The sequence below is a fragment of the Mytilus edulis genome, chromosome 11, assembly GCF_963676685.1.
Source record: "Mytilus edulis chromosome 11, xbMytEdul2.2, whole genome shotgun sequence".
In the NCBI taxonomy this organism is placed as follows: Eukaryota; Metazoa; Mollusca; class Bivalvia; order Mytilida; family Mytilidae; genus Mytilus; species Mytilus edulis.
The window spans coordinates 58,187,237-58,211,922 of NC_092354.1; the positions used below are offsets into that span (position 1 = coordinate 58,187,237).

Below are 24,686 nucleotides of genomic sequence, written 5' to 3' on the forward strand. Positions count from 1 at the left end.
AGTTAAAAAATTCTACAACGTTAACTGCTGAGTTGAGAAAACGACAGAAACTGTTCAATGCACTACAACACGAATTAATATAGGACGTGACAACAAGATGAAACTCAACTCAAATTATGATGGAATGCCTAGTCGAGCAGAGACGAGTTCTTAACGATATCATGCTAGACCCCTCATGTACAAAGAAACAAGACATGGTTATATTATTAAAAGATCATGAATGGGATATAATGTCGGATGTTTTCACTGTTTTGAAAGATTTTTTTAATGTTACAACGTACATGTCTACTGAACAGCACATTTCAACCTCGCAAATCGACCCTATTGTGTGTATTACTAAAGAAAAGTTTGAAGTCCAGAGACACCGACGGCCCAGGTGTTCGTAAAGTTGAAAGTGCACTTGCAGAAAAAAATAAACAGCGTTTTAAACCCACTGACGATGATATTGGAAACCAAACACCAATTGTGGCATCTATCTTGGATCCTCCTTATAAGCGCTTAACCTTTCTGGACAAAAAAGCAACTTAAAACAGCTGAGTATGCATTGAAATCAATTGATAACATTTCGTTAAATAAATTATCAGTGTCTTCAAACATAGAAATGATGACGAATCAAAACCGAAACAACAACGTAGACCAAGTGCAATTGATTTCCTTATTCACGAATCTCTAGAAAAATCAGAAATGAATAACGATAAGCTTTAATTCTGATCTCGCTGAAAAACTAATCCCCGAGACAAATCCGTTACAGTGGTGGGTTGCAAATGAGAACAGTTACCCTAGGCTAACAATTCTGATAAAGCGTATATTAGCCATTCCCGCAACATCAGTACCATTCGAAAGATTTTTTTTCATCAGCAGAATACTTAGAAACAAAGTTACAAACCGGCTCTCACCGGAAATAAAGGACAAAATACTATTTTTGAATGAGAAGAAATGCATACCCCGTAGTGACCCTCAACAATTGTAAAACGCATCAGGGACTTCTAATCGTCTCACCTTTTTATGATTGAGGAATGTAACTATTGTGTGATCATGTATGACTTTATAATAATTGATGTCTAATTCGTATTTATTAAATTGTTTATTAGATAATTGTTTACTTTAATACTTCATTAATTAGATGATCTATTAGTTCTAGACTCACGTTATTAATGGGATTAAAAGTCAATTAGACAACGACATACAAATCTGTATTTTACCGAGCGAGTATTCGAGTAACGATTGCTCGGTAAAACATACGAGTACTCGAATATGTATTTCTGACCGAGTTGACATCCCTAGTTGATAACTATATAATATTGAAAAAAACTGAACATTTTGTTTTTGCCTCAGTATCACATGCTGTGACAGTCAACTCCGTATCTCCGAAATGGAACACAACATCAACTGATCTCTTTTCCAAAGATGGAGTTGGAATGTTTACTATTAATTCGCCTAATTTTCGACAACTTATGTCGTCGGTATACTGAGTATTTTCTTTCTCTGTGTAAAATATTTGAATCCAATGGCCAGTTTGGAATCTTTCGCTTGTGTTATATCTCCTTTTAACTTCAGTGTTTCGTGATACAAGTGTGGATGACTCCATAAATGGGACAAAGACATTGTTGCAACGTGCACTTCCGTCAAAATATATTTTCCTTTTTACATCATGAACGTTTTCAATGAAGGGAGGTGTTGCTAGTATACCATAAGCATATCGTATGATTCTATACGAAATAATATCAGGTTTATACCCAAATAAGACGGATCCTTTCAAAACTGCAAGATCAGAGTCTTCGGGTACAATGACATCTAATTTCGGAAATGATGTTTGTAGATACTCGTGTATAAGCCAGCATTTTGCAAAACCCCCTACAAGGACAATGTGTTTTAAGTTAAAAGTATTTACTCTTTGCAAAACGTCTTGAACTAATAATGAGATGTCTTTGCATATTCCTGTAAACAGGGATTTTGCGTACATGAGGTCTATTCGAATTTTGTCTTTATACACTTTCACTTTGTCATGCCCAAATTTCAATGATATATGCTCACGTAAGCCTGTTCCAAACTTTGTTTCACAGACTTTATCAAGAGTGGTGTACTGGACTGTTACGTTAACAAATCCTGATTTATTTGACTGGATAGTCCTTTTCATTGATTCAAAACATCTGAGAAGATAGACATACGAATCTGGATACTGCTTCTTGTAAACCTCTAGAAACTCGGAACCAAAAATAGCCTCGATGAAATGATTTTCTATCATGTTTCCACCACAGTTTTTCCCGTAAGCCTTTGTTAATTCCTTCAAACTTCCGTCTATTAATGTTTCATGGGCTGTAATATCTACAGTACCTCCTATTCAAAACAAAGAAGACTGTTTAAAGGAATAGTATACTAAATTATATTGGTGTCATAAGACTCGTAATACTTATAAACGAATGCAATGGGTTTTCATTTGGTGATGATTATGGATGTGATTGTCCATCTGTTATCTTTCGCCCCTCGTTATCAATTTGTCTATATTCTGTTGCATCAACTGTAATCAACATTTTCTTGTATTCATAAAAAAACAAATTAATAAAGATTATGTCTAGAAATTTACAGGACGTAGTAAATATTTAAATCAAGTGGAAGAAACCTAAAACGTTTCAACATAATGCCGCTGACTATGGATAACACACTTAATCTTGGGTTTCGATTGCAATCGCTAAAATTAGGAAAATCAAACTCAAAGACATTAAGAAAAAACATATATCGGAAGCCTTATTTCTAGAAAAAGAAAACACTATGAGTTAAAGCTGACGTCACAACAATGGTTAAAATGATAAGCGCAACTCATTCTAAATTCAAGTATTGGACGAACATATAGCTGTAAATAGATGTGTAATCATTACCTTTCTGCATCTGAGTTTTGGCAACTGAACCTATAAAGAACAAATATTATTCAACAAATTGATTACCTCCAAGGTCAGCAATTAAGTACTTAGATCCTGTTGAACCAATATCCAGACCACCTAAAGGTGGAAAACATTGACAGTAAACTGACGCAACTTCAGGTTCTAAAGCTATGAATAATTTGTTATGTGGGATCCCTGCCTGTCAAAAAAGAAAAAAAACACGATTATTTATAATATATATGATATCTTAACCCTTTCCAAGTACCGAACTGCTATAAGCACTTTTCGAAAGATATCAATAATAGTTCAAAATTGTTAAATGACGATTTCTAGATGATTTTTCATTCCGATCTTTAAGATAGGATCTGGTGGGTGTTCTTGAATGAATGAATGAATGAATGAATACTTTATTGCAAAAAAGCATATATATGCTATAGCAACGAAAAACAGATGTACAACATGATAAATGATAAACAGCAGAGATCAATTGGTGACGGTACATTTAGTAAAGCGCTTCATACGTATGAAAGGAACATGTACAAACAAATTAATTGTTCCGACAAGCCGGATGAATAGGAAAAGGTCTTTAAAGATTGATTCTTACACAAGAATAAGAGGTATAATCCTAGTTGCCATATCTCAAAACAATGTTAACAATTACTGAAATTTAAGTATGTTAGGTATATGCACTCCATTCATTCATTGCTGTTACTTTACATTCATCTGATGAAGGCGAAGAACTGACAATAGAATTATATATGCACAGAAGTACTGTGTATCTAAAACATATTCTACATAAGTTATTTCCCCGAGTAATAAGTTTGTTATATTTTTTACAATTAAAACCGGGTCAGTTAACACTGATTAAACAATGCATTTGATTCTACTTTTGTCACGTTTAACAAACTACTAGTACACGGGTGTCATTCGGTTTAACGAGAGAAATGTTCGTGAAAGAATATCTAACGGTGGTCAAGTATTGCGAGACGATCGTGAAAGCTCTGGTAACGAATCGTGAAAGAAATTAAATCGAGAACACATATGAAAGGTCAATTATGTAATTTAATTAATTACACAGAGAAATTTACAAAGAAATTAAACTGTCTGTCAAAATGGCTTAACATTATGATCATTATGTGAGAAAATTTAGTTTTAAAAGGGCATAGTTTTCACAAAACAACAAAAGACAGAATACTTCTCGACATTTCAATGACATATAAAAAATGTTATTAACAAACATAGTTTTTCCCAAATTCGAATAAAATAAACTACTTTTATCCGAATAAGTGCATTCTATTTGAATCAATCAAATAGTTCTCATAGTTATTTTGTATAAACATAATCTGAAACTTGGGAAAACAATATTTGAACAAAATTGATTTTTCGGATCGTGGAAGATCACGTTCCGCTTTTTGAAGATCATGAAAGGGAACGTGAAAGATCTGATGCTACGAAGACGTTCAAATTATTCTTCAATTATAAGGTAATTAATATTTGTTACTGGTATTGAGAAAAACTGGATTGACCAAGATCCTCATTACATTTAAGCATTTCAAAGTGTTAATATTTTCATCTGACCTCGACTTTGCATCATTTCAGGAATGAATATTTAATTTTGTGGTCAAGTCCGTATCGCGGATTCTTTAAGCTTTAGGATAACTGTCTGTTGTTATGATTGTAAAGTGTACATTTTCTACTTCTGCAAGGTTTCAAATTACATTGACCTCATTATCATGCATCATTTGGCAATGTTCGTTTCATGTTGTCTGGACTTTTGCTTACATACATTGAACCTGTGTGCTATAGCGCCACGGCATTTGCTGTATGTTGTACATGTCTGTCTGCATGTTTCATATATGACGTCAATTGTATTTGATATATTGAATGATAGTAACATGTCTATGTCTGGCTGTCGTCCAGGGTTCATAAACTTTCGATTTGATGTTCCAAATTAATTGGCCAAGCATAACTTTTACATTACCTATATTTGGTGTGTAGAGATCTGTATGGTATATATGATTCATCTGACCTTGACCTTTTTTATGAACCATTCACAATCTTAAGCGTATTTGACACTTCTAGTAAAACCCTTAATATTACAGACGTTCAACAAATACAATAAGTTAAGCAGAAGAGACATTTCAGCATTTGCGCTCTGGAATTCTTAAGTCAGTAGTGTATAGTTATCTCATTTGAAATCAATCCACATCTGCTACGTTGTATATAATTGTACATATAACTTAAGAAAGTACTGTTGCACAAAATGTTGGTTATCTTCCAATTTCAAATTGTTCAAAAAGATGCTCTTTTTGCTATACATTTTTGGTTGATGGTTAACAATTTAGTTTAAACGTTGCATACCAATATCATTCAATTTCGCTAAATAGTGGCGGTCTGTCTGAAATGTACAAGACCGATTCTCAGATGTGAATTTTTCACACTGATTTAGATACGTTTTTAGTTGTCTTTTTAACTTTCGAGGTGAAGTGTTGAATTATGAAAAAAAAAAATAGCTTTAATGTTCATTCTTATCAAAAAAGTTACAGGTTTTAACTAGTTGCAGGTATATCAAATGGTAAAAGATAGATTGATTTCTGATTACTAGTATTAAGTCTGGTCACGCATTATCTTCAACGATCAAAATAATGCTTTGCCTGATCTTTTACGATCAAGTTTGATGAAAATTCAACAAACCTTAAGGTTTTCATTAACAGATTGACACTTATGAGGGAAGAGCATACTTTTATTTTACTGTACTATTAGATACACCAAAAATAAAATATCATTTGTGTCATGATATATTGAAATATGACCATTATAGGTACAAATAGCGTGGTTTTTTTTTTAAATTAATTTCATAGACATGCATTACGCCCTTTGTATTTTTTCATAAAGTACTCCATATTTTCTTTATCTTATTGCTTGTTGTACTCTTCTGCTTGTCTTAATAAATATTTTTTATAACATTGTGTCTTAATCAAATTGAATGCCTTGTAATCATTTGTATGTAAGTAATGTTTATTGTTCTGCTCCTTGTGGGCGCTTTGATTAGCAATAAAATATATTTGATTTGATTTGATTTATTGCACAGTCATATTGAGGAAGTTGAACCATTTGACAGACATAATTTTTTGTTTGGATTTGTTCCGCGTTTTGAAAATAAGCGTTTTTTTTCACAAATTCTGAACTAGAATTTATATTAGAATTCTTTCACGATCCGGTACCAGAGCACCGTGTCGCAATACTTGACCATCGTTAGATATTCTTTCACGATCTTTTTTCTCGTTAAACCGAATGACACCCGTGTAGTATAACAAACGACACACAACGTTTACAAAACTTTGGTTAGAAAGAAATGTCACTCTGTTTAACTACTTTTATAATAAAATAACATTATAAGTGATACATTAAATGAATGCTTAACAAGTTCAAGTATTTGAAAGGGTTAGTGTTGCACGGTCTTTATGTTATTTTTTATCTTGAGTTTTGTATACTGTTGTTTGTCTTTCTGTCTTTGTCTCCTTTTTATTTTGCCATGGCGGTCTCAGTTTATTTTCGAAATGTTTCTTTATGTGACCTTCACTTCTTTTTACAAAAATAAATGGTATTGCTTTGAAAAGTCAGTATATCTTTGTTTAAAATGATTGTTTGAACTAAATAAAGCACCAATACCATTTCTCCACTTTTACGCATAAATTGTTTTGCTGCATCAGTCCAAATAGCTGGAACAGTCAAAATCCATTTCGTTTTGTCTGCATTTGTTTGAACCTTATTTCGCTTAAGATGTTCCTCCAAATGATCTTTCAGTGCCTTTATGGAGAATGCAAAAACCTCTACAGCATACATATATTTGCCACCAGCATCTTTTATTGTCATGGTTGAGGTTATATCCTAAGAAAAAGTAATAATTTTAGATAGAATGTTTCTTAAATGTATATGTTACAAGGTTCTTAAGAAAAGACTTCTAAAAGAGCAATACATTGCATTCATGTTTCACAACTAGTTCATTACAAAATTGAACCGATAATGATCATTGATTTGCAGTTAGGAACATAATTTTTTTTCTAAATTCATTGGGGTGTACAAGCGTTGACCAAGGTACATTGCGTATGAAGTGCGAACGCGTTTCATTCTTATAATGTGCGCACGATCAACGCTTTAAGAACCAAATGATTAACCCTATGAAATTACAAAAAGAAGCATTCAATACTTATAATAATATGTTTTAGGGAAGATCATGAAAACACGATTTCTTTAGAGTTTTTCATTATTTTATCTATGCACTTTTTTAGTCTATTGTGGGAGCTCGTGTAGTCATGAATGTTACATTTCATAGTGTAATAGATGTTAATTTCAGATGGATGCGAGATTGATGTTAGCGCATCAAAATAACGCGTCATATTGAAACATACATGCATTGTAATTATGTTAACAAATAGTATATGACGGCTCTGATGTTACCTGATTTTAAGTTCATAGAGAATATTATAATACATCAGTATGTGTTTTCTATGTAAAATATAATGAAATAATTGTGCTATTTCATTCCACAGACAATTTGACAGTCAATAGTTTCAAATACTATTACCTCGATTAATAGTTTTATAATCACATTTCCTGTACTTTTTCATACTTATTTTTCATTATACAATAATGACATCATTAACTATTCTGCTTAAATTTATGCGCTTAGCAATGTTAAACTCTAATATCAGTTTAATCTTTTTGTGTCTATCTTAATTTCAAATTAATATATATGAACAAGTAAAAATTATAAAGGAGAAATAAATTTTTCGCGATACTTTTTGAAAGATTTAATATAGTACAAAATCTATAGTTCATCCTGTGCATGTCAAGTTAACTTTTGTCAAATTTTTCTTTGTGTTCAGATGATATGTAGACTTGTTGGTTTGTTTGGTATACTAAAACACTTAATGACTGTTGTTCAGTATAATAAAACATATAAGATCTGGGTGTGCGGATAATAGCAAGTATGTTGTCCCTTCGCATACCAACAATTGCCCTCGGCTTAGCCCGAGCAATGATTTGTATCTCAGGTACAACAAACTTGCTATTACCCTCACACCCAGTCAATAGGTGTATACTAATGCACCTGTCCTGGGCCAGGAACCTGTTTCACAGGTTGTCGTTTATTGATATGGTTATTTAGTGTTTCTCGTTCCTCGTTTTTATATAGACAAGACCGTTGGTTTTCCTGTTTGGATTGTTTCACACTAGTTATTTTAGGGTCCTTTATAGCTTGATGTTCGGTGTGAAGCCAAGGCTCCATGCATGTTGAAGGCCGCACTTTCGTCTGTAATTGTTTATTTTTTACATATTGTGACTTGGATAGAGAGGTGTCTCGTTGACCATCTGATTTATAGTATATGCACAACAACTACACAATATACCTTTGAGTTGTACAATTCCATTTTGAATCTGTGGAAATAATAATAATCATCTTGAACACCATCACACATGGCATCAGAATAATCATTCTCGGCTTCATATCCAAAAGATATAATTTCTTTGTCCTTATTCAACAATAAACTTGTCGGCGTCTTCAAAGATACTGCTTCATTATTACCAGAATTCCATGCTTGATTGGAATAAATCTTCACATTTTTTATATCTGTATTGGGAGGGATAACCGCAAAAGCGTATCCAGAGTATGAAGTTCCGAAGTCTATTGCAGCAATAAAGTATGACTCGGAGAATACGCCTTTTGAATCTGTTGATGAGAACACAACATTGATTACCTCAACGGTGTTTTTGGGAATACCAAATTGCTAACTGCAAGTCCTCTTCCGAACGACAGAAGAAAAACTTCCAAAATGAGGCGTGCATTTGACTGTGCGGGATGTATAAATTCATAGCCATCCTATCAGAATGGGGACGTTAAATCTGATGTCTGGTGTACAGAGAATGTCACGCTTCTGTCGGTTAACACCCTTGAATATCTCTTTGAGGGGCCGTAGGTTTCTTTTGGCAAGGATAAATTCCTGCCCTTATTCAATACAACGTCATTTTCCTGGGGCACCTTAATGACCAAACCTTCAAACCAGTCGACCAAATTTACTGGACTTACTTGCTGTATACATTTTAATTCTGATCTTAGCCTTGTTGTGCGTGAGTTGCTTTACAATAGTCTTAAATCAAATATTCGATCAATCATTTAATTCATAAATAGTATATGCATATCTCCACTTAATGTTGTTTTTGTCAGTAATCAGGCCGTTAGGTTTTACTTTTGTTTCTTCTTTTTTTTATTTCTGAATATTATACAATATGGCTTGTTTATCTGTTGTTACTCAGAGGTTATCGTAGATATGAGAAAGGGTGTAATATTGCAAGACATACATGTAGTTTATTCCGACCACATTAAGCATACAACAGAGTAAGACGGTCTTATGTCATGTTTTAGTGTAATCATTTTAAAGCACTATAATATGAAGGGTAAGCTTCTGTATGATTTTTTTTATCTTTAATGTTTTACATCTGCACATTAGTAAATACTGTGTATTCCCTTTAATATATAAGATCCTGTTTTTCCCTCCATTTTTTTCCCTAATTTCACATTACTCGAAAAGTTTTTACACTGTACACAAATTACAGATATTAATTGACGCAGCTTAATTTAATCTTGGATATATATAATGTTTTTTTCGTTCTATTTATTGGTTGTGACTGCCTGGCCAATATAAAAACTTAAATTAAATTTAACTGAGAAAATTAATAAAAAGAAATCCATACCGGACGCCTTAGCCAAGAAAAATAAAAAAAAATATTATCTAGTATACAATTTATTATTTGGTGAAAATTGTTTGCATTATAAACAAATAATATATACGTCTCTTCTCAAAGTTGCATACTTGAATTGTTCAATATATAAATATGTTATGAATTTTTGTAAAGCATAACTACCAGATTTCCTATCAGCCATGCTACTCGTTGTATTTTGCGTACTAGAAACACCAAACTGCAAATGAATAATCATCTTTTAGTATTATATGTTACTTGTAAATAGAAGTACTGTTTCAAAAGAATATTCATACTAAAGCCTTAAACTGAATAGACTGTTTGTTGCGCATATTTGACAAACGAAACTCGATTCTAACAGGAATAACATTATGGGGAATGTGTCAAAGAGACAACAACCCGACCATAGAAAAAACAACAGCGGAAGGTCACCAACAGGTCTTCAATGTAGGGAGAAATTCCCGCACCCGAATGCGTCCTTCAGCTGGCCCCTAAACAAATATATACTAGTTCAGTGATAATGAACGCCATCCTAATTTCCAAATTGTACACAATAAACTAAAATTAAAATAATACAAGACTAACAAAGACCAAAGGCTCCTGACTTGAGACAGGCGCAAAAATGCTGCAGGGTTAAACATGTATATGAGATCGCAACCCTCCCCCTATACCTCTAGCCAATGTAGAAAAGTAAACGCATAACAATACGCATGTATGGATGTAGGAATTTTAATGCCAGATTGATTAAATGGTTGACTAACTGGTTGATTTATTCATTAACTGAAAAGTTGATTGATTACTAGTATATTGATCAAATGATGTATGTAATTGATTGATTAATTGATTAGTTGATGTTTAACATGCAGCGGCAAAGATGGTTTTTCAACTCAATTGAAATACCTTGTATTCCACGATGTATTGCATAATAATTTTTTTTTTTTCTTTTAAATGTGTTAAAGCTTTGTTATACCTTAAGCTTGAGGATTTATTTATTCGTTCAATTTTTTGTGAACAAGCATTTCGTTACTTATCTTTATTTACCTTCATTTTGAAGGTTATTTTGTTTCATAAGGGGTATCTCAAAATTGCGTCACTCAGGTCAACAAATCATCCATTTAATCTATTAACAGTTGTATCTTTTGCTTTATAATCCGAAATGCATATGTATCAAATAATAATTTAATTTTGGATGTAATGCGTCTGCTGATTTGCTGACGTTATTTTGTTATCACCCCATATACATTATTTGGTAATGTGAAAGTGACGTCATCAACGTTTTTTCGTGGTTTTCTACGGTTTAAATGGAATTTGGAATTAAATTATAAGAAATGACTAATATGTTTTATGTCTTTTCGAAATAACATACAAAATGTGGTGCACACTGTTAAATAACCTGCTACGCCCGTTATTCAGTGTGCACCATATTGTTTATTTTATTTCTTCATAGACAGAAAACATATTAAAGTCATTCCTCAAATAAATTCCTGTCTAATTCCCTTAAACGAATTAAGAGAGGTTATGGAGTGCAAAAATCAAACTTTCTAAAAGATGGTGTTGTCGCATATAAAATAAAATAGGTCTTCAAGATTATATCACAAAAACTAAGGGGGATAGGGCTATTTGGTGCAAAGTGTAAGGAGGTATGTTTGTTGCATATCAAATAATAGGTACTTTGATCTATAATGGTTTACTTTTAAAAATTGTGACTTGAATGGAGAGTTGTCTCATTGACACTCATACATTTGTACCACATCTTCTTATATCTAATTACAAATATCAGACTTTTAAGGAAAAGACATTTCAATTGTACTACACACAATTGAGATACTAGTTATGGATAAGTTTTGTATTTACCAAATTACCCAGAATAACTCCTTTAAAAAAGCAAAAACGAACTTTCTGTTTGATAGTTCCAGGAAGGAAATTACAGCAGCGCATGTCTGTATTTACTTTAAGGTAAACGACCCTTGTATGTTTAAATATAGAAACGTGTAATGAACATAATATTCTAAGTCTGGTTTTTACATATAGGTAAACGATCACTCAAATATAACATTTTATAAAAATACATTCTACACGATGGGTTATTAAAGCGTGAGAGCATTCGTTCCATTTCAATACTTCTTTTAAATACGTAACAGTAATTAATGTTTTGTTTTGAGCGTTCCGGTTGAGATTATTGCAAACAAGTTTGAGCTTTCTAAAAAGCTGAGGACTGCTCGCTCTATCCTAATTTAAGGTACTATGTGCATGTGGTTGTTGATTTAGTATTGGAAATGTGGTATTTTTAGATATTAATTGATATAAATTGGATTTAATTTAAGAGTGTGCGTTATACACTAATACTTTTAGAAATTGTTCACTTGATTTGTTGAAAACATTTACAAATAGACACGACTTTCTAGTTGGCGGAAGTTATTAAATAAAGATAGCGCATTTTTGTAAAATGGTTTTGGAACATTCTTTAGCAAAACAAATGGTGTATATTGCAGATTAACAACGCAAATAAACATGCATTAATAATGGATATTTCAATATTGAATGTCAGTGTGAAATACATAAAAATTGAGAATGGAAATGGGGAATGTGTCAAAGAGACAACAACCCGACCATAGAAAAAACAACAGCAGAAGGTCACCAACAGGTCTTCAATGTAGGGAGAAATTCCTGTTCCCGGAGGCGTCCTTCAGCTGGCCCTTAAACAAATATATACTAGTTCAGTGATAATGAACGCCTTACTAAACTCCAAATTGTACACAAGAAACTAAAATTAAAAATAATACAAGACTAACAAAGGCCAGAGTCTCCTGACTTTGGACAGGCGCAAAAATGCGGCGGGGTTAAACATGTTTATGAGATCTCAACCCTCCTCCTATACCTCTAGCCAATGTAGAAAAGTAAACGCATAACAATACGCACATTAAAATTAAGTTCAAGAGAAGTCCGAGTCTGATGTCAGAAGATGTAATCAAAGAAAATAAACAAAATGACAATAATACATAAATAACAACAGACTACTTGCAGTTAACTGACATGCCAGCTCCAGACTGGAATATCAGGCACAATCCTTCCCGTTAGGGGTTTAGTATAGTAAAACTCAGCTGCATCATAAAACAACCAACAAATTAATTGCAGATAGCTATTTAACTCACCTGGTGACATCCCATGCAATAATTATGCAGACTCACCTCTTTATAACGGCGAACATCCTATACAAGCCATACCGTCCTAAAACTTCTCTCCTCAATCTGATATGGCAACAGTTGTAACCTTCAGGGACTGTCTTCCAACATCCAGAGTGGATGAACCTGAACCTGAAATATTTCTTAATACTCATTCAAAACAATATACTATATGATCTAGGAATAAACAAAAACCGGCAAAATGAGCAATTCTAAAATAACATTTAAAAAAAAACCATCCTAGATTAACAACAATTAATATGGAAGGTAAGGGAAATGCATTATTTAGAAATTCATTAGAATCATCATCTAACATTATTTAATTGTCTGCAAGAACACTGGCTATATGAATTTCAAAAACAATCATTATGTAATGTTCTACCACATATGGGCATATTCATTAGATGAAGCGACAAAACCGAGGATATCTCATATTTTAATCAGCCAAGATGGAAAGGTGGTGTTGCAATAGCTTGGAATTTTTTTTTACTCCATCTATCAGTAAAATACCACCTATAACAACAAAATAATTGCAATTGAACTGAAATCACCAATGAAAATTTCCATCATTTGCCCACGAATAACTCTGGGGACTAGTATTTAGAATACACAGAATGTCTTGATGTTATTATCTCATTCTATCAATGTACTCAGTATCACATAGAATAGTCATAGTTTGAGACTGCAATGACACTTTAAAGCTTATTCATAAACTATAACTACACGATTTACGTCTGCAAGCCTTTGTACATGGAATGAATCTTCAATCTCATCGCTCTAAGATATCAACTATTTTTTTCTTCATTCAGGAATATCAGTCTCTCCAATTGACAATAGTATGCACAATGTCACAATTACCTGTTTTTCTACGTACATTTTTGGACAAAAACCTTGTTAGGAATTGGATCTACACCCATTTTGAACTGCTTTCTTCAACCGACTCTGATGTTAAAAAGGGAGCGATACAAATTCGGCTACTAACTGGAACTTATTCACTTGATTCTCACAGCTCTCAATTTAGTGGTGGCAGGGAGTCAGCAATATGCAAATGATGTGGCACGTCGGATTAAGATATACTCCATTTTCAACTGCTGTGTCCGGCCTTACACCAGCAGAGAAAACAAACATTCAGGAAACTTAAGTCTTATGTGATATCAGTTAGTGGCACGGAATATTGGTCTTAAGAATTAAAAGGGTATTTGGATGTGACAAGACTTATTATCGACAGCTCGTATCTGCTTCCTTTGCTTACAAAAAGGACCGAACTGGACAAAACCCAATGAGACGCTAATGACATATTATGTTATAGACTCCATTCTCAGCGTGTATGGAAATTACAGTGAAAATAATAACTGTCTCGTTAAATATATAGATAATACAGTCAGTGTAAAAAAGATAGATATGAGATAAACATTATGTACCTATGTGTAAAGGTAGAAGCAGAGGTGTCCTGTTTTCAGTTGTATAAAGCATGCACCCTATATTTTAAAATTTTAGTTATAAAAAGTAAATCTTAAAATACATATTGACAGTTTATGTTTTACTTTGACATATTGTGACATGGATGGCGAGTTGTCTCATTTACACTCAAACCACATCGTCTTATATCTAAAATGTGTAAATTAAACACAATACTACATCTTCCTTGCCCTCAATTTAAATCAGCGTAATGGTCGCCACACTAAGTCACACTTAGATTCTATCACATTTTTTATCAACATTTTTTTATCAAATGATACATTTTAAAATACTTGACATACTGTGTCTGGTAGATTAGTTGACACCCAACTGCCAATCAAACAAGCTTATTCCTGAAGTGTTGCTATGTTATCATGATAGCCATTGTACCAGTTTTAACGAATAAATAAAATTGGCGGTGAAAACAGGGAATGTATCAGAGATATCAACCCGACAAAAAAGCGAAATAATATACATGCATTTTAAGTTCTTGAACTACATGTATGTAAACAAATAACATATAAGCTCCATCGTATACAGCGTATCATTTTTTTTTTCGATCAAAAATTTACCTTATGAATAAATAAAGCTAGTTATCTCGCAAGATGTTGCTGTTCATAACCGTTTCACATTTTATATGTGCCTATCCCAAGTCAGGCGCATGTCATTTTGTGGTTGTGGGTTTTTTCTGCTCATAATTGTTTTGCATTTATATTATATTTTGCTTATAATTTGCATAAATGAATGTTTGTTCTTTTGTTGTGCCCATACACTGTTGTCTAAGGTTTAGGAGGATTTAACTTGGCGCTTTCAAACCTGTTTGACACTGCCACATTCTGTATATGCCTGTTTTCAGTCGGAATCCTGTAATTCAGTAGTTGCCGTTTATTGCTGTATATATGTATAATATTTGTTACTGTAAATTAATCAGGTCGTTAGTTTTCCCGTTTGAATTGTATAATATATTTGCCTTTTCGGGTTGTACTACAGCTGACTGCAGAATTAGTTTCGGTTTTTCTATTATTAAAGGTCGTAAAGTGACCTATGGTTGTGTTAACTTCTATGTCAATAGGTCTGTGGTTGAGCAGTGAGGGGCATTACTTAAACAAGTAACTTTTAAATTACCTATGTAAGTAATGTTGAAGCCAGGCTATTTTAAAAATTACTTATATAAGTAACTTTTCTAAATATTATTTTTATAGGTGACCAATTATACAAATTTTACTAGTTTTAACAAATTGTTATAGTCATCTGGTTATTTTTCCCATGAAATATAAAATCTAATCCTTCTGAAACACTAATTGCTTTACTGACGCACTTATCTTTGCTACCGACGCTTTTTGGTCAAAGATTGGTCTATTGGGACTATTAAAATATCATGTTCCTTCACAATCTTGAAGGTAGACAGATATACATAGATAGAAACTTATGAATTAATTAAGACTTGAAGTTATTCATAATTTGTAAACCAAATACAATTACATATGTTCCTTAAATAAGTGTTATTACTAATTCTTTCAAAGATGTACAAAATAACTTATTCAAGTAACATTTTTGTCATTACTTTTAAAGTAACCCTTTATGTCTATTATCCTCTCAATTCTTACAAATTCTTGAATTTATGATATAAAATGATGTAAAAATTCATGAAAACTACATTTAGTCCCTGCTTATATTGAAATTTTAAATAACTCTATTGAGTAATTTTATATTTTTTAAAAACAAATTACCTATATAAGTAACTTAAAAAAGTTACTTGTTTAAGTAACGCCCCTGACTGTTGAGAGTTGATTCATGGCAATCATGCCACATCTTGCTATTTTTTGTTTATTCAAGTGAGAGTTTATCTAGATATAAAATAATTAATTCCACCTTTTCCTTCGAAAACTGCCTGTGCCTGTTTAGGCAGCAACCGTTTGATTTTCCTGGGGCGGGCTATGGATTTTTGTTCGGACAAACTATGTTTTTCGCCATATTTTTTTTTTTTTTGCGATACGTTGAAAACAATTTCTTTTCTTTCAATTTTAGCATTAAAGATAGTGAGCTGAGAGTGAAACACACATTTTTTTTTCTCAGGGTCAAAAACAAATTATTTTGTTCTCCAAAAACTGGAAACACTTTTTTTCCAAAAAAAATCCATAGCCCCCCCCTCCCCTCCCTCCGAAAATCAAATGGTTGCTGCCTTAAGAATATAACAGTTCTTCAGTCGTTCCGTTGATTGATTTGATTTTATTTTTTTATCAGTTCTTATATCATCCCCTTTTGTATTTACCTTGGAGTTCGGTCTTTTTGTTTTACTCTTTTACATTAGCATAATTCAAAATCTGTTTTCAAATTTATTTATAAAATATACTATAAACCTGAACTAATTGGTGGGAAAGGAAGACAATATAAAATATATACAAATGACAAGGTCTTAGATTATGCACATAACGTACAAACTTCTCAGTGTTAAATGCATTGTATCTTCATTGAACATATTTTTACAAAACCACAATCCACGTATGTCATGTAAATGTCAACAGCTCAAGTAAAATTAAATGCTAATTGATATGAAAACAAACTAAAAATCTCAGATTATGCACATAATTATATACAAACTTTTCAGAGCTGAATGCATTGTATCTTCAAGTAACGGGATTTTTATTTACAAGCCGCATATTTTATTTAATATTATAATTTAATGGATAGATCTGTATTCGGCTAAATCCGTTTGTTTTCGATTTCTTCTTATGATTATGAAAACTCCTACGACCAGACAAACTGCAGTTGTCACACCGACCGATAATCCAGCAACAGCTCCTTTCGACATTCCTTCATCCGCAGAATATTTAACGTGATTGTTTTCAAATGTTTTAAGCAGAGAACGCATTTCCAAATGAGCAGATTGTAATGTTGTCCATTTGTTTTCTTCTGGCTCAGGATTTTCGGTAGCAGGGTCGATCAGTTGCATCCAAGACTGACCGTCATGTGATATGATATAATTCGCGGGAGTTTCAATGCTTTCTGCTGGTATCCCTGTAAAAGGAGGCAGTTGCACGCGAGGGAATTTTAACTCTGATAGAGCACCTGTTTGAGCACAATACATTATTTCGCAGTCGTTGTCAATGGTTGCTAAATGATTGCTGTATCCGTGATGACAAGCTTTCAACACCTGGTTAGCTGAAGCCATCGGATTACCGTTCGTACAGCTGTAAAATCCTCCGAAGGGAACGGCTGACTTCGTCCCCTGTTCGTAATCGTCACTGACACAGACCTGGATGTTAGCGGTAATCGTCATTGGTAAATAGTATTGCGGACACGATTGAGATTGTGTAACGAAATTGTTGGTTTTATCAGAGTATAGACCACCAAACAAGTATCCACTATCCTGGGGAACCTTTGCATCTTTAGGAGCCTGACACCAATAGCTGGTATATTTTGCTGTGCCGTGATAGGAATGATCATGGCAGCATGTGAAGAAAATCCAACAACTATGACACTTATGAGTGTGCTGAGATTTGGAGGTTTCGCTGGTGTGTAAAAGTGTTTTTTCGTATCCAGTTTGGCAGCTGTAATCTTGTGTTTTTGGATTTTTTGTTCGTAGTTTTGAACAAAGGTCCTCGTTGTTTATAAGCTGGCCTTCAAAATCACATTTTTGGAACACTCCACCAAAACTTAAGTTTGTTAATGGAGCGTGACATGTACCGTCCTCAATATTGGCAATATAACTAAAGTTAGGTGCATCAATGTCTGTACATCCGGGATATGTGTTGTGCTTATAATACGTCATAATGGCAGTCCTAATACTCTGTGTTAGCTCTTGTACAAGACTTTCGGATAGTTCAGGAAGTGCAGTTGTTGTTATGAAATGATCGAGTGGGAATCCATTTCTGTCTACAGGTACCAGATCGTTGTCAATTTCTGAGGCCCATTTTCCTAGTGTAAAGTTTTCAGGGTTGAGAGCTGGTCCTCCGTATGTCCTGATGTCAGAATCCGTTACCGATGTCATGTACTTTTCTATTTCAGTCTTACTGATAGAAAATGTCTCTGACTTGTGAACGCTGAGAAGGTTTAAAATAGAAACACTCGCGGCTAATGATATTTTGAACTTATTCATTGTTTTGTCTTCTAATAAGGAGGATTTAACCTGATCGACCTTGACAATAGAGGCTCCGGCGTCTATAGATGTGAGAACATGAGTTCCGAAATCTCGGACGAGTAACTCGCTTTCGTAGCGTGCTGACGACTTCCGGTTATGTTGTATGTGACTGGCTATTTTGAGCAAACGGGAGCGAAATGACGGGTCTAGTTGTGCATCGGGTAAAACCGCCGCTGTGTAACGCACATACCGTGCTTGGACTTTTGTTGTTAACGATTTGTCCTCTATCTGGTGTGATTTGACGTGTTCAAACTCTGAAGAAAAACTGGCGGATATACCAATGCCTTTGAATGACGCAGATCCACCTGTATTGATAGAAAAAGACGTGTCAGTTTCATACTTGGACCAATGATCGTACATCTTTGAGAAAACATTCATCCGACTCGTTTTGATAGGTATTGTAACAACTCCATCCGGAATCAAATAACGTCGGTCCTCGGTGGTTTTGCATTTAGAATAGTTGAAATTAACAACAACTCCTCTGTTTTCGTTGACGAGATTATCCCATCCAAGACCAGGTAGAACCTCGAATATATATTGTGCCTTTGTATCGATATCACATGCTCTTGGATCTCCAATCGGGAACGTTCTGTTACCATGTACATTGAATGTCAAGAATAACGAAACGAACAGCTGTAGCAACCGAATACTATCCATAATGTGGTTTGTCTCTTATATGAAGCCTGAAAAAATATAAAATTAGCATTTCAAAATAAATTATGTGGTCTTGTTTAAACGTCCGTATGTCAAAAATAAAGTTTGTCTATTATAGATTTTAACAGAAGATTAAATAAGACATAATGATTGTTTAAGGACACTAAACCTCACAAAACACGTTTTACAAAAACAGGTACAAAAATGTATACTGTATGGTTTTAAGCCTTTTATAGCTGACTATGCGGTATGGGCTTTGCTCATTGTTGAAGGCCATACGGTGACCTATAGTTGTTAATTTCTGTGTCAATTTGTCTCTTGTGAAGAGTTATCTTATTGGCAATCATACCACATCTTCTTTTTTTTTATAGTATATTAATAGGTCATCGTAGAGTTTTAAACAATAGACAACCGTTGTTTAATCTTTGGGTCTGGTATTTTTGGGAAGTCTTGCATAGACAATAGAGAATGCAAATTTATAAAAAAAAAACACTAATTTCCATAGTAAAATATGTGAACGCTGTAGACTTTGAATAAAGCGTAATATAGATACTTCAGTGAACGGATCTTCGCATTTCAATGTCCCCATCGTACCTCCGTCGTCTTGAACATGCATGAAATAGTTGCCACTGGACCGTTAAGCAACCAACAATCAATACATCGTACCTCCTAATCCTAAACATGTACCTCGTGTGAATTGTATTTTTTATAAAATAAAATAGAAGAAGATGAAATAAAATAAAATCATAAGCAACTATATTAAGGATGTTTGCTCCTCCATTTTTTGACTTTTTGCCAGTTTATCGGAATCCTCTGGTTTTATCCATGTATTGTCATTAAAATATTTTGCCCACTTACCCCTACTTTTCTTTTTATAATTTTATTACATAAAGTTTAAAAAGCCATATTTCTAAATTTTATAAAAATCTTGTTACTTTTTCAAAGTGTTAGAAACAATAAGGTGCCAATGTTAAATATATGAAAAATCTAGAGAGAATAATTTCCCGCCAAATTTTCAATGGCTTATATCTCTAAAACGAGCACACGGACCCTCCATTTTTTTCTACTTTTTTAGTTTCATTATTTATATACTATCAATTCATAATAGTCTTTTAAAAAGCTTGTTATTTTTTAACAGAGTAGCGAACATCCTTAAGTGTTTTTCCATTATTCCTTATATAATTTAGCACCGTATTATTATTTATTCTTCTCTTTATGTTTTGGTCATTTTTTTCAGTTCCTATTTTGCGTATATACTTTTACTTTTATCTATATATATATATTATTAATATTAACTTGACTTGTTTAACACTTTTTTTCGTGTGTTCTATGTTTCTTGCCACTTGTGTATATTAATGTGTTTCCACACCAAACAGGACCCTCTATCGAGTGTGCTGTAAATAAGATTTAAAACACTTATAACTTCCGATAATGTGAAGAGGTTAGATTTACTATCAGTAATGAATACTGTGAGATTTTTATTTATTGTAATTTGTACATAATACACTATGAATGTACACTTATTGCATTCAAATTACATGTATAAAATACCATTCTGAGTAAGCAATGGCGTCTATTTATTTGTGCGCACAATTTGTGATGCATAATGAAAAGTCAAGATCACTTTTCATGAATGAGATGTCTTAGTGTATTGTGTATATCATAATTGGCTTTTATGATAGTTCATCGTTTTGAACTAATAAAATGAAAATGCATTCAACAAAAAATAGACAACAAAAAAGCATGAATTATTTGCCACTAGACCTTAAGCCACCAACAATTAATCCATCATAATTTTTTTTTTAACTTATCATCATTTAAATTCAGTCTTATCGTACTTTAGTTGATAACAGCAGCCTTGAGTCATTCTTAATTTGAGTAAATCTGAACCATTTATGTAATTCGAGTAAAGGGTTTAATTTTTGTTCATGTCAAATAAACACTTTTTATTATCACAAATTAGGCCGTTATAGTGTTCTCGTTTTGAATTGTTTAATTGTTGTCTTTCGAGGCCTTTGAAAGCTGTCTACGCGGTATGGGATTTGCTCATTTTTGAAGGCCGTACGGTGACCTATAGTTGTTAACTTCTGTGTCATTAAGTCTCTTGTGGAGAGTTGTACAATTGACAATCAAACCATATCTTCTTTTTTGTATTTGAAACAAAAAAAAATGATTACACAGAATATACTTAGTATTTATTTCAAGTTCTTACCATAGCTTGTATCTGCTTTATATATTGAACCGCACCCTTTTTCATATGACTGCTTTTGTTGGAACCCCCTTTTAAAACATGGCTGGATTCGAACCTGGTGTTTCAGAACAAGCACGGGTAACCATGTTAATTTTTGTTTATACTAACCTGTTATGTTTAGGCATATAATGCAAACAAAAATAACCTCTATTATAATTCCCGATGAGTGAATATCCCACGAGAGACCAGATGACAGAGAAATTAATAACTATAGGTAATCGAATACATAACATCATTTTATGTGGATGACCTTATTTGAAAATTATGAGTCAACAAATAGCTTATATAAAAATACACTATTTAAAGCAAAGTCCAAAACTGCATTTGTTCCTCAATTGTTTTTTTTTTCAATGTAACTTTATAACAATATCTAATTTCCTCTAAGTTTGGTCAAATGTCAACGATTATATAAGGTTTTATGTTTTAAAAATAAATTAATGCGGAAACATTTAAAAAGTAAAATAAAATAGATATCGCGCAGTTTTTTTTTTTTTAGGATGAACCAAAGTTACAATACGGTTGTTTCTTTTCATGTACCTACGTACTAAGTGGGTTATTATACGGATTTGACCATTGGTCAACATTCTTAGATCATATGTGTGTTCCTTTACTGTAGCTCAAGGCATATGTTCGGTGCATATCTGATATAGGAGTTACCTGCAATAACTCATACCTTTGGGCATGCGCAACCACACTTTATAAATGTCGTTTATAGTTTTAACCCCTTAAGACCTCAATGAAGACCAATTTGATAACAGGGCCCACAATCTAAAGTTTTTATTCATGGTTATATTCAACATATTAAAGAACCCTGGTCCCATCAATTCAATTTGGGACCAAGCTTTTTTTCTTTAAATCAAAACTAGGGGCCAGCTAAAGGACGCCTACGGGTGCGGGAGTTTCTCGCTACATTGAAGACCCAATGGTGGCCTTTAGCTGTTGTCTGCTCTATGGTCGGGTGGTTGTCGCTTTGACACATTCCCCATTTCCTTTCTCAATTTCATTTAGGATTAATGTGGGACCCTTTGGTCCATATTGTTGACCATTTTAAAAAAAATCGGATTCAAAATTAAAAGCCTAGAAATAAACAATGCAGCATATCAACGAACCTAGTTATTCATTTTTATTTTTGTCGAAATCAAACAAAGTTTAATTTTGGACACTTTGAACATCAGTGTGGACAAATTTAAAAACGGGACCCAGAGTTAAAATTCTAAATTAAAAATACACTATTATATTACTCATATTGAAAAACCTCATAAATTAAGTACAAATAATTTGAATTAAACCCATCTAAGTTGGACAAGAAATGAGCAATTCAATATAAAGTATTAGAAAGGTATATTGTTTGGCTCCTTTCTTTTAAACGGCAAGGGCCATAACCCCTACATTAGTCTTGATCTTCCTTTTCTGATATGATTGGAAAATTTCATAGAGATATATAGACTTAAACCCGAGTTATTGTCCTCAAAGAGACAAAATGAATTCTTGTTTGTTCCCTAATCACAACAAAGATCGCACAATACCACCCACAATAATTTCCAATCTTCCAATTGTCTTATAATTTATTACAGATCCATACATAGTAAACTGGAGTTTCACCATTAACCACTTATGCAATTAAAAGAATTTGACAATACATGTACATGGGATTTCATTTTTAAATACAAAATGAATCAAAATGATTAATGTATTAAGATTATATAAAAAGAACTACACGTATAATTAGATAAATCATCCACACATGCATTGATACCTGTACGGTCCCTTACCAAATTCTATTTTTACTGCTATTTCAGTTCTATTTATTTTGTATAAAATATATCAACTTAATTATCATGATTATGGTATTATATCTACAATACATTTAAATATTTTTAGACTACCAGCTAAAATAAAAGAGTAACTTACCGTGGATTTGACGTATTGAGGAACAGATTAAAAACAAATATAATGTAATGTAGTACAAAAGATAAGAGATTACGAAACCGAAACAAAAACAAAAACAGGAAGATGTTCAATGATGCACATATTGAACGTGAGAGGTTTTTAAAAAATCTAAAAAAAAGATATTTATAACCTTACAGACACACTTAAGATTATATGTGTCACACTGAATGATTAACGATTCACACTTAAGATACGATTGTTGTCATAGAAAGAAAGTAATCGGGGTTTCCTTCTTTGGTGCAGGAAAATTTGTACTGTTAATGTTATTGGACGTAAAGCTTTAAATAAGCGAAATCTTTATTTTCACAGAACAGTTTTATAATTTAAACATCATTGATAATCAAGAAAGTTAAGAACTCCAAATTATGTAAGACCAAACAAATGTATTCCCTAATAAACAATACATGTAATTGTTCAAACATGATAATAAAACCTAAATTTATGATGAAAAAAACAACAACGTAATAACAAAATGATAAATATTTAACACATCATAACTGCAAAAGCGCATTTATTTGACGATGTTACATTTCGTATGATCCAGGATTTTCCGCAATCATATGTCAGTACTGACATACATTACTTTGATTATGAAATAACTAGACTGTAAATGAAGAGTTGAGTCCGTCAGTTGTCAAAACTGTTTAACTTGCACCGTCAGATGCAAACTAACGGAAGCAACACAGCACAGTATTGAAATGCCTGAAATGCTTAGCTATAAAAAGGCTCGTAGAAAGTCTGTGTCCATGTTTGGATCTTTTTTACATACCTCTTCCCCAATGCACGAATGTTCATATGTGATTTGATTCACCACCTTAGTACACGTAAACATTATTTAGACTCCACGGGCATAAAATCATAGATATTAGGAAAAACATTTAAAATCATCACTACATAAGTTTAAAGATCATCACCAATAATTTATCACATACAATATGCTAGAGTTTCAGATCAAAAGCGAAATATAATGTCGTGGTCTATTATTATAAGAGACCAGAAAAGACGCATGTAGAGTCACCAATTGTGAACTATTTCTTATTTTTCAATTTCGACTGGATGATTATTGATTTGCAAGCTAATGTTGCATAGCAGGTTCCATCTGACGAGTTAAGCCTTTTTCAACTGATTTTTATAGTTCGTTCTTATGTTGTACTGATATACCACTGTTCCAGGTTAGGGGGAGGGTTGGGATCCCGCTAACATGTTTAACTCCGCCACATTATTTATGTATTTGCCTGTCCCAAGTCAGGAGCCTGTAATTTAGTGGTTGTCTTTTGTTTATGTGTTACATATTTGTTTTTCGTTCATTTCTTTACATAAATAGTTTTCTCGTTTAAATTGTTTTACATAGTCTTATCGGGGTCTATTATCGCTGACTATGCGGTATGGGCTTTGCTCATTGTTGAAGCCGT

General features: G+C 33.0%; 2 protein-coding genes across 3 annotated transcripts; both read right to left on the reverse strand.

Moving 5' to 3' along the window:
• Positions 1 to 1,065: 1,065 nt before the first annotated feature.
• On the reverse strand, positions 1,066 to 11,562 carry LOC139495903 (heat shock 70 kDa protein 12A-like). The gene is made up of 6 exons (XM_071284310.1): positions 11,493 to 11,562; positions 9,804 to 9,858; positions 8,291 to 8,610; positions 6,552 to 6,770; positions 2,943 to 3,078; positions 1,066 to 2,337 (listed from the first exon to the last, which is right to left on the reverse strand). Exons 2-6 carry the CDS (start codon positions 9,820 to 9,822, stop codon positions 1,292 to 1,294), a joined length of 1,740 nt encoding a protein of 579 aa, XP_071140411.1. The 5' UTR covers positions 9,823 to 9,858; positions 11,493 to 11,562; the 3' UTR covers positions 1,066 to 1,291.
• A 5,041-nt stretch (positions 11,563 to 16,603) lies between these two features.
• Positions 16,604 to 23,391, reverse strand: LOC139495906 (macrophage-expressed gene 1 protein-like). 2 transcript variants are annotated; one of them, XM_071284314.1, is made up of 2 exons: positions 23,236 to 23,391; positions 16,604 to 19,102 (listed from the first exon to the last, which is right to left on the reverse strand). In XM_071284314.1, the coding sequence occupies exon 2, from the start codon at positions 19,074 to 19,076 to the stop codon at positions 16,959 to 16,961; it is 2,118 nt and encodes a 705-aa protein (XP_071140415.1). In that variant the 5' UTR covers positions 19,077 to 19,102; positions 23,236 to 23,391; the 3' UTR covers positions 16,604 to 16,958. The 2 variants fall into 2 exon arrangements, with proteins under 2 accessions (XP_071140415.1, XP_071140416.1); XM_071284315.1 differs by lacking the exon at positions 23,236 to 23,391 and adding an exon at positions 21,433 to 21,705.
• Between the last annotated feature and the right edge of the window lie 1,295 nt (positions 23,392 to 24,686).

Coding starts and splice junctions, on each gene's coding strand:
- LOC139495903 (XM_071284310.1), bottom strand. Junction 6,771..8,290: donor TGGAATTGTACAACTCAAAG/GTATATTGTGTA, acceptor ACTTTTTCTTAG/GATATAACCTCAACCATGAC. Junction 3,079..6,551: donor TGCGTAAAAGTGGAGAAATG/GTATTGGTGCTT, acceptor CTTTTTTGACAG/GCAGGGATCCCACATAACAA.
- LOC139495906 (XM_071284314.1), bottom strand. CDS start 19,076: ATGGATAGTATTCGGTTGCTACAGCTGTTCGTTTCGTTATTCTTGACA.